Below are 12,072 nucleotides of genomic sequence, written 5' to 3' on the forward strand. Positions count from 1 at the left end.
TGCCTCTCATAATCTTGTAGACTTCTATCAGGTCTCCCCTCAACCTCCATCTTTCCAGTGAGAACAAAAGTTTCTCCAACCTCTCCTCATAGCTGATGCCCTCCATACCAGGCAACATCCTGGTAAATCTTTTCTGTACCCTCTCCAAAGCCTCCACATCCTTCTAGTAGTGTGACAACCAGAGGACCAGCCTCCCATCCATTGACTCTGTCTACACTTCCCGCTGCCTCGGGAAAAGCAGCCAGCATCATCAAGGACCCCACGCACCCCGGACATTCCCTCTTCCACCTTCTTCCATCAGGAAAAAGATACAAAAGTCTGAGGTCACGTACCAACCGACTCAAGAACAGCTTCTTCCCTGCTGCCGTCAGACTTTTGAATGGACCTACCTCGCATTAAGTTGATCTTTCTCTACACCCTAGCTATGACATAACCCTAAGAAATAACACATTTGGTTGAAAAACTCATTAGATATCCTGAGTACATGATAAGATATTACGCAAGTTCTTTTCCCCTTAGTTGAAAAACCTATTAGGTATCCTGAGTATGTTGTAAGGTATAATGCACTTAGTTTAATTATATTTAATTATAATAAAACTCTAAACTCTTCAAATAACTTAAACAAAAACTTTTGCAAAAGTTTTGGGGAACTTTTTTTCACTTTGACAAGGTTGACTTTGACAGAGGGAGAGGCAGCAACCAGTTAGATCATAGACTGGCTTCTTAATATCTACTCCTTCTGCACTCTCTCCTTTCCTACTCCCCGATGTACTCTATGAGTGGTATGCTTTGTCTGTACAGTGCACAAGAAACAATACTTTTCACTGTACATTCGGCAATAATAAATCAAATCAAGTCAAAGCCTGTTGAGTGATGCCCAATTTTCCCAGCGTCACTCAGCTCCTGACCTCATTCCAGCCTGGGTTCAAACATGGACAAAGGAAATTAATTCCAGAGGTGAGAGTGACAGCCCTTGACATCAAGGCGGCATTCGACCGAGTGTGGCGTCAAGGAGCCTGGACAAAACTGGAACCAATGGGGAAAAGGGAGCAAACACTCCACTGGTTGGAGTCATACCTGATACATGGGAAGACAATTGTGGTTGCTGGAGGGTCAGTCCCCTTGAGCAACCGCCTAACCCGTACGTCTTTCAGACTGTGGGAGGAAACCGGAGTACCCGGAGGAAACCCACGCAGACACGGGGAGAATGTGCAGACTCCCCACAGACAGTGACCCCGAGCCGGGAATCGAACCCGGGTCCCTGGCGCTGTGAGGCAGCAGTGCTAACCACTGTGCCACCATATCAGGTAGGTCCATTCAAACGTCTGATGGCAGAAGGGAAGAAGCTGTTCTTGAACCAGTTGGTATGTGATCTTAGAGATTTCTAGTTTGGTCTCTGTACCTGTCCTGGGAGTGTTTGATGGGGGACAGTGTCAAGGGAGCTTTACTCTGTATCTAACCCCGTGCTGTACCTGTCCTGGGAGTGTTTGATGGGGGACAGTGTCAAGGGAGCTTTACTCTGTATCTAACCCCGTGCTGTACCTGTCCTGGGAGTGTTTGATGGGGACAGTGAAGAGGGAGCTTTACTCTGTATCTAACCCCGTGCTGTACCTGTCCTGGGAGTGTTTGATGGGGGACAGTGTAGAGGGAGCTTTACTCTGTATCTAACCCCGTGCTGTATCTGTCCTGGGAGTGTTTGATGGGGGACAGTGTAGAGGGAGCTTTACTCTGTATCTAAGCCCGTGAATAACCTGTCCTGGGAGTGTTTGATGGGGGACAGTGTAGAGGGAGCTTTACTCTGTATCTAAGCCCGTGCTGTACCTGTCCTGGGAGTGTTTGATGGGGGACAGTGTAGAGGGAGCTTTACTCTGTATCTAACCCCGTGCTGTATCTGTCGTGGGAGTGTTTGATGGGGGACAGTGTAGAGGGAGCTTTACTCTGTAGCTAAGCCCGTGCTGTACCTGTCCTGGGAGTGTTTGATGGGGGACAGCTGTGAACACCATGAACGAACACTAATTGGTTAATAAGGACACAACAGGGGACTGTACCAGTTCCAAGCCTGCGAGAGGTTCAGCCTGGGCAGGAACCTCTCCAATCCAGCGAATTACCCCGTAGAGGGGTGGACTGTTGACTTCCACCATTGACTCAACCTCCAGTAGGAAATAACTCCCTCCATTCTCAGTCGATCCAGAGCTCCATCCCCTGCTTGGACCGCTGACCATTTCCGTGGGTGAATGGGGACCCCCATGCGACGGTTGATGCTCCCTCAGGTGGAGGGGTCTGGTGTCACCATCATGGGTATCTTCTGGAGCATGATGTCTGGGAGATTCTGAATCCGTCATCATTAAATCCCACTGAGAATCTGGGCAAAAGACACATATTCACTCCCATTGTACACAATCCCAATGGACCCAAACCCCTTCCCATTCACTCCCACTGTACACAATCCCAATGGACCCAAACCCCTTCCCATTCACTCCCACTGTACACAATCCCAATGGACCCAAACCCCTTCCCATTCACTCCCACTGTACACAATCCCAATGGACCCAAACCCCTTCCCATTCACTCCAACTGTACACAATCCCAATGGACCCAAACCCCTTCCCATTCACTCCCACTGTACACAATCCCAATGGACCCAAACCCCTTCCCATTCACTCCCACTGTACACAATCCCAATGGACCCAAACCCCTTCCCATTCACTCCCACTGTACACAATCCCAATGGAGCCAAACCCCTTCACCTTCACTCCCACTGGACACAATCCCAATGGACCCAAACCCATTCCCATTCACTCCCACTGTACACAATCCCAATGGACCCAAACCCCTTCCCATTCACTCCCACTGTACACAATCCCAATGGCCCCAAACCCCTTCCCATTCAATCCCACTGTACACAATCCCAATGGACGCAAACCCTTCCCATTTATTCCCACTGTACACAATCCCAATGGACCCAATCCTCTTCCCATTCACTCCCACCGTACACAATCCCAATGGACCCGAACCCCTTCCCATTCACTCCCACTGTACACAATCCCAATGGACCCGAACCCCTTGCCATTCACTCCCACTGCACACAATCCCAATGGACCCAAACCCCTTCCCATTCACTCCCACTGGACACAATCCCAAATGGACCCAAACCCCTTCCCACTCACTCCCACTGTACACAATCCCAATGGACGCAAACCCTTCCCATTTATTCCCACTGTACACAATCCCAATGGACCCAAACCCCTTCCCATTCACTCCCACTGTACACAATCCCAATGGACCCAAACCCCTTCCCATTCACTCCCACTGTACACACACCGAATGGACCCAAACCCCTTCCCATTCACTCCCACTGTACACAGTCCCAATGGCCCCAAACCCCTTCCCATTCAATCCCACTGTACACAATCCCAATGGACGCAAACCCTTCCCGTTTATTCCCACTGTACACAATCCCAATGGACCTAAACCCTTCCCATTTATTCCCACTGTGCACAATCCCAAGCCCATCCCCATCCCATTCACACTCATTCTACAAAATCCCACTGGACCCAAACCCCTTCCCATTCACTCCCACTGTACACAATCCCAATGGACCCAAACCCCTTCCCATTCACTCCCACTGTACTCAATCCCAATGGACCCAAACCTCCTCCATTCACTCCCACTGTACACAATCCCAATGGACCTAAACCCTTCCCATTTATTCCCACTGTGCACAATCCCAAGCCCATCCCCATCCCATTCACACTCATTCTACAAAATCCCACTGGACCCAAAACCTTTCGCATTCACTCCCACTGTACACAATCCCAATGGACCCAAACCCCTTCCCATTCACTCCCACTGTACACAATCCCAATGGACCCAAACCCCTTCCCATTCACTCCCACTGTACACAATCCCAATGGACCCAAACCCCTTCCCATTCACTCCCACTGTACACAATCCCAATGGACCCCAACCCCTTCCCAGTCACTCCCACTGTACACAATCCCAATGGACCCAAACCCCTTCCCATTCACTCCAACTGTACACAATCCCAATGGACCCAAACCCCTTCCCATTCACTCCCACTGTACACAATCCCAATGGACCCAAACCCCTTCCCATTCACTCCCACTGTACACAATCCCAATGGACCCAAACCCCTTCCCATTCACTCCCACTGTACACAATCCCAATGGACCCAAACCCCTTCCCATTCACTCCCACTGTACACAATCCCAATGGACCCAAACCCCTTCCCGTTCACTCCCATTGTACACAATCCCAATGGACCCCAACCCCTTCCCATTCACTCCCATTGTACACAATCCCAATGGACCCAAACCCCTTCCCATTCACTCCCACTGTACACAATCCCAATGGACCCAAACCCCTTCCCATTCACTCCCACTGTACGCAATCCCAATGGACCCAAACCCCTTCCCACTCACACCCACTGTACACAATCCCAATGGTGCCTAACCCCTTCCCATTTACTCCCACTGTACACAGCCCCAATGGACCCAAACCCCTTCCCATTCACTCCCACTGTACACATTCCCAATGGACCCAAACCCCTTCCCGTTCACTCCCACTTCACACAATCCCAATGGACCCAAACCCCTTCCCATTCACTCCCACTGTACACAATCCCAATGGACCCAAACCCCTTCCCATTCACTCCCACTGTACACAATCCCAATGGACCCAATCCCCTTCCCATTCACTCCCACTGTACACAATCCCAATGGACCCAAACCCCTTCCCATTCACTCCCACTGTACACAATCCCAATGGACCCAAACCCCTTCCCATTCACTTCCACTGTACACAATCCCAATGGACCCAAACTCCTTCCCATTCACTCCCACTGTACACAATCCCAATGGACCCAATCCCCTTCCCATTCACTCCCACTGTACACAATCCCAATGGATCCGAACCCCTTCCCATTCACTCCCACTGTACACAATCCCAATGGACCCAAACCCCTTCCCATTCACTCCCACTGTACACAATCCCAAAGGACCCAAACCCCTTCCCATTCACTCCCACTGTACACATTCCCAATGGACCCAAACCCCTTCCCATTCACTCCCACTGTACACAATCCCAATGGACCCAAACCCCTTCCCATTCACTCCCACTGCACACAATCCCAATGGACCCAAACCCCTTCCCATTCACTCCCACTGTACACATTCCCAATGGACCCAAACGCCTTCCCATTCACTCCCATTGTACACAATCCCAATGGAACCAAACCCCTTCCCATTCACTCCCACTGTACACAATCCCAATGGACCCAAACCCCTTCCCATTCACTCCCACTGTACACAATCCCAATGGACCCAAACCCCTTCCCATTCACTCCCACTGTACACAATCCCAATGGACCCAATCCACTTCCCATTCACTCCCACTGTACACAATCCCAATGGACCCAAACCCCTTCCCATTCACTCCCACTGTACACAATCCCAATGGACCCAAACCCCTTCCCATTCACTCCCACTGTACACAATCCCAATGGACCGAAACCCCTTCCCATTCACTCCCACTGTACACAATCCCAATGGAGCCAAACCCCTTCCCATTCACTCCCACTGTACACAATCCCAATGGACCCAAACCCCTTCCCATTCACTCCCACTGCACACAATCCCAATGGACCCAAACCCCTTCCCACTCACTCCCACTGTACACAATCCCAATGGACCCAAACCCCTTCCCATTCACTCCCACTGTACACAATCCCAATGGACCCAAACCCCTTCCCATTTACTCCCACTGTACACAATCCCAATGGACCCAAACCCCTTCCCATTCACTCCCACTGGACACAATCCCAAATGGACCCAAACCCCTTCCCACTCACTCCCACTGTACACAATCCCAATGGACGCAAACCCTTCCCATTTATTCCCACTGTACACAATCCCAATGGACCCAAACCCCTTCCCATTCACTCCCACTGTACACAATCCCAATGGACCCAAACCCCTTCCCATTCACTCCCACTGTCCACACACCGAATGGACCCAAACCCCTTCCCATTCACTCCCACTGTACACAGTCCCAATGGCCCCAAACCCCTTCCCATTCAATCCCACTGTACACAATCCCAATGGACGCAAACCCTTCCCGTTTATTCCCACTGTACACAATCCCAATGGACCTAAACCCTTCCCATTTATTCCCACTGTGCACAATCCCAAGCCCATCCCCATCCCATTCACACTCATTCTACAAAATCCCACTGGACCCAAACCCCTTCCCATTCACTCCCACTGTACACAATCCCAATGGACCCAAACCCCTTCCCATTCACTCCCACTGTACTCAATCCCAATGGACCCAAACCTCCTCCATTCACTCCCACTGTACACAATCCCAATGGACCTAAACCCTTCCCATTTATTCCCACTGTGCACAATCCCAAGCCCATCCCCATCCCATTCACACTCATTCTACAAAATCCCACTGGACCCAAAGCCTTTCGCATTCACTCCCACTGTACACAATCCCAATGGACCCAAACCCCTTCCCATTCACTCCCACTGTACACAATCCCAATGGACCCAAACCCCTTCCCATTCACTCCCACTGTACACAATCCCAATGGACCCAAACCCCTTCCCATTCACTCCCACTGTACACAATCCCAATGGACCCCAACCCCTTCCCAGTCACTCCCACTGTACACAATCCCAATGGACCCAAACCCCTTCCCATTCACTCCAACTGTACACAATCCCAATGGACCCAAACCCCTTCCCATTCACTCCCACTGTACACAATCCCAATGGACCCAAACCCCTTCCCATTCACTCCCACTGTACACAATCCCAATGGACCCAAACCCCTTCCCATTCACTCCCACTGTACACAATCCCAATGGACCCAAACCCCTTCCCATTCACTCCCACTGTACACAATCCCAATGGACCCAAACCCCTTCCCGTTCACTCCCATTGTACACAATCCCAATGGACCCCAACCCCTTCCCATTCACTCCCATTGTACACAATCCCAATGGACCCAAACCCCTTCCCATTCACTCCCACTGTACACAATCCCAATGGACCCAAACCCCTTCCCATTCACTCCCACTGTACGCAATCCCAATGGACCCAAACCCCTTCCCACTCACACCCACTGTACACAATCACAATGGTGCCTAACCCCTTCCCATTCACTCCCACTGTACACAGCCCCAATGGACCCAAACCCCTTCCCATTCACTCCCACTGTACACAATCCCAATGGACCCAAACCCCTTCCCGTTCACTCCCACTGCACACAATCCCAATGGACCAAAACCCCTTCCCATTCACTCCCACTGTACACAATCCCAATGGACCCAAACCCCTTCCCATTCACTCCCACTGTACACAATCCCAATGGACCCAATCCCCTTCCCATTCACTCCCACTGTACACAATCCCAATGGACCCAAACCTCTTCCCATTCACTCCCACTGTACACATTCCCAATGGACCCAAACCCCTTCCCATTCACTCCCACTGTACACAATCCCAATGGACCCAAACCCCTTCCCATTCACTCCCACTGCACACAATCCCAATGGACCCAAACCCCTTCCCATTCACTCCCACTGTACACAGCCCCAATGGACCCAAACCCCTTCCCATTCACTCCCACTGTACACAATCCCAATGGACCCAAACCCCTTCCCGTTCACTCCCACTGCACACAATCCCAATGGACCCAAACCCCTTCCCATTCACTCCCACTGTACACAATCCCAATGGACCCAAACCCCTTCCCATTCACTCCCACTGTACACAATCCCAATGCACCCAATCCCCTTCCCATTCACTCCCACTGTACACAATCCCAATGGACCCAAACCCCTTCCCATTCACTCCCACTGTACACAATCCCAATGGACCCAAACCCCTTCCCATTCACTCCCACTGTACACAATCCCAATGGACCCAAACCCCTTCCCATTCACTCCCACTGTACACAATCCCAATGGACCCAATCCCCTTCCCATTCACTCCCACTGTACACAATCCCAATGGACCCAAACCCCTTCCCATTCACTCCCACTGCACACAATCCCAATGGACCCAAACCCCTTCCCATTCACTCCCACTGTACACATTCCCAATGGACCCAAACCCCTTCCCATTCACTCCCATTGTACACAATCCCAATGGACCCAAACCCCTTCCCATTCACTCCCACTGTACACAATCCCAATGGACCCAAACCCCTTCCCATTCACTCCCACTGTACACAATCCCAATGGACCCACACCCCTTCCCATTCACTCCCACTGTACACAATCCCAATGGACCCAATCCCCTTCCCATTCACTCCCACTGTACACAATCCCAATGGACCCAAACCCCTTCCCATACACTCCCACTGTACACAATCCCAATGGACCCAAACCCCTTCCCATTCACTCCCACTGTACACAATCCCAATGGACCCAAACCCCTTCCCATTCACTCCCACTGTACACAATCCCAATGGAGCCAAACCCCTTCCCATTCACTCCCACTGTACACAATCCCAATGGACCCAAACCCCTTCCCATTCACTCCCACTGCACACAATCCCAATGGACCCAAACCCCTTCCCACTCACTCCCACTGTACACAATCCCAATGGACCCAAACCCCATCCCATTCACTCCCACTGTACACAATCCCAATGGACCCAAACCCCTTCCCATTCACTCCCACTGTACACAATCCCAATGGACCCAAACCCCTTCCCATTCACTCCCACTGTACACAATCCCAATGGACCCAAACCCCTTCCCATTCACTCCCACTGTACACAATCCCAATGGACCCAAACCTCTTCCCATTCACTCCCACTGTACACAATCCCAATGGACCCAAACCTCTTCCCATTCACTCCCACTGTACACATTCCCAATGGACCCAAACCCCTTCCCATTCACTCCCACTGTACACAATCCCAATGGACCCAAACCCCTTCCCATTCACTCCCACTGCACACAATCCCAATGGACCCAAACCCCTTCCCATTCACTCCCACTGTACACAATCCCAATGGACCCAAACCCCTTCCCATTCACTCCCACTGTGCACAATCCCAATGGACCCAAACCCCTTCCCGTTCACTCCCACTGTACACAATCCCAATGGACCCAAACCCCTTCCCATTCACTCCCACTGCACACAATCCCAATGGACCCAAACCCCTTCCCACTCACTCCCACTGTACACAATCCCAATGGACCCAAACCCCTTCCCATTCACTCCCACTGTACACAATCCCAATGGACCCAAACCCCTTCCCATTCACTCCCACTGTACACAATCCCAATGGACCCAAACCCCTTCCCATTCACTCCCACTGTACACAATCCCAATGGACCCAAACCCCTTCCCATTCACTCCCACTGTACACAATCCCAATGGACCCAAACCTCTTCCCATTCACTCCCACTGTACACAATCCGAATGGACCCAAACCTCTTCCCATTCACTCCCACTGTACACATTCCCAATGGACCCAAACCCCTTCCCATTCACTCCCACTGTACACAATCCCAATGGACCCAAACCCCTTCCCATTCACTCCCACTGCACACAATCCCAATGGACCCAAACCCCTTCCCATTCACTCCCACTGTACACAATCCCAATGGACCCAAACCCCTTCCCATTCACTCCCACTGTACACAATCCCAATGGACCCAAACCCCTTCCCATTCACTCCCACTGCACACAATCCCAATGGACCCAAACCCCTTCCCACTCACTCCCACTGTACACAATCCCAATGGACCCAAACCCCTTCCCATTCACTCCCACTGTACACAATCCCAATGGACCCAAACCCCTTCCCATTCACTCCCACTGTACACAATCCCAATGGACCCAAACCCCTTCCCATTCACTCCCACTGTACACAATCCCAATGGACCCAAACCTCTTCCCATTCACTCCCACTGTACACAATCCCAATGGACCCAAACCTCTTCCCATTCACTCCCACTGTACACATTCCCAATGGACCCAAACCCCTTCCCATTCACTCCCACTGTACACAATCCCAATGGACCCAAACCTCTTCCCATTCACTCCCACTGTACACAATCCGAATGGACCCAAACCTCTTCCCATTCACTCCCACTGTACACATTCCCAATGGACCCAAACCCCTTCCCATTCACTCCCACTGTACACAATCCCAATGGACCCAAACCCCTTCCCATTCACTCCCACTGCACACAATCCCAATGGACCCAAACCCCTTCCCATTCACTCCCACTGTACACAATCCCAATGGACCCAAACCCCTTCCCATTCACTCCCACTGTACACAATCCCAATGGACCCAAACCCCTTCCCATTCACTCCCACTGCACACAATCCCAATGGACCCAAACCCCTTCCCACTCACTCCCACTGTACACAATCCCAATGGACCCAAACCCCTTCCCATTCACTCCCACTGTACACAATCCCAATGGACCCAAACCCCTTCCCATTCACTCCCACTGTACACAATCCCAATGGACCCAAACCCCTTCCCATTCACTCCCACTGTACACAATCCCAATGGACCCAAACCCCTTCCCATTCACTCCCACTGTACACAATCCCAATGGACCCAAACCTCTTCCCATTCACTCCCACTGTACACAATCCCAATGGACCCAAACCTCTTCCCATTCACTCCCACTGTACACATTCCCAATGGACCCAAACCCCTTCCCATTCACTCCCACTGTACACAATCCCAATGGACCCAAACCCCTTCCCATTCACTCCCACTGCACACAATCCCAATGGACCCAAACCCCTTCCCATTCACTCCCACTGTACACAATCCCAATGGACCCAAACCCCTTCCCATTCACTCCCACTGTGCACAATCCCAATGGACCCAAACCCCTTCCCGTTCACTCCCACTGTACACAATCCCAATGGACCCAAACCCCTTCCCATTCACTCCCACTGCACACAATCCCAATGGACCCAAACCCCTTCCCACTCACTCCCACTGTACACAATCCCAATGGACCCAAACCCCTTCCCATTCACTCCCACTGTACACAATCCCAATGGACCCAAACCCCTTCCCATTCACTCCCACTGTACACAATCCCAATGGACCCAAACCCCTTCCCATTCACTCCCACTGTACACAATCCCAATGGACCCAAACCCCTTCCCATTCACTCCCACTGTACACAATCCCAATGGACCCAAACCTCTTCCCATTCACTCCCACTGTACACAATCCCAATGGACCCAAACCTCTTCCCATTCACTCCCACTGTACACAATCCCAATGGACCCAAACCCCTTCCCATTCACTCCCACTGTACACAATCCCAATGGACCCAAACCCCTTCCCATTCACTCCCACTGCACACAGTCCCAATGGATCCAAACCCCTTCCCATTCACTCCCACTGTACACAATCCCAATGGACCCAAACCCCTTCCCATTCACTCCCACTGCACACAATCCCAATGGACCCAAACCCCTTCCCATTCACTCCCACAGTACACAATCCCAATGGACCCAAACCCCTTCCCATTCACTCCCACTGTACACAATCCCAATGGACCCACACCCTTCCCATTCACTCCCACTGTACACAATCCCAATGGACCCAAACCCCTTCCCATTCACTCCCACTGTACACAATCCCAATGGACCCAAACCCCTTCCCATTCACTCCCACTGTACACAATCCCAATGGACCCAAACCCCTTCCCATTCACTCCCACTGTACACAATCCCAATGGACCCAAACCCCTTCCCATTCACTCCCACTGTACACAAACCCAATGGACACAAACCCCTTCCCACTCACTCCCACTGTACACAATCCAAACAAATGTGGCGTTTTTGAGATCTTTTCCAAAAGAATGCCCTCAGTTGAAAGCTGGAGATATCGTGAACTGCGTACAACTTGCCCACCCATATCTGACGTACCTCCATCAGTGGTCAAGGTGTTCCATGTCATTTGTTGATCTATACTTTCTTGTGATGATCCTTGGTGATGAAGTAGAGAGATGGAGAGAGTGAATGAGAGGAGATTTGGACAATA

The 12,072-nt window shown here is 51.3% G+C and overlaps 1 protein-coding gene across 1 annotated transcript in view; it reads right to left on the minus strand.

The window, feature by feature from the left end:
- Positions 1-12,072, minus strand: part of LOC144487575 (ubiquitin carboxyl-terminal hydrolase CYLD-like) — a gene marked incomplete at its 3' end in the record, with an annotated part of 63,706 nt that overhangs the window by 21,721 nt on the left and 29,913 nt on the right. The window contains exons 4-5 of the mRNA XM_078205659.1: positions 11,958-12,017; positions 2,049-2,362 (exon numbers count right to left, since the gene is read on the minus strand). Of these exons, the coding sequence (XP_078061785.1) occupies positions 2,049-2,362; positions 11,958-12,017 (374 nt within the window). The remainder of the gene's footprint in view (positions 1-2,048; positions 2,363-11,957; positions 12,018-12,072) is intronic.

Source organism: Mustelus asterias, unplaced genomic scaffold (genome assembly GCF_964213995.1).
Source record: "Mustelus asterias unplaced genomic scaffold, sMusAst1.hap1.1 HAP1_SCAFFOLD_887, whole genome shotgun sequence".
NCBI lineage: Eukaryota > Metazoa > Chordata > Chondrichthyes > Carcharhiniformes > Triakidae > Mustelus > Mustelus asterias.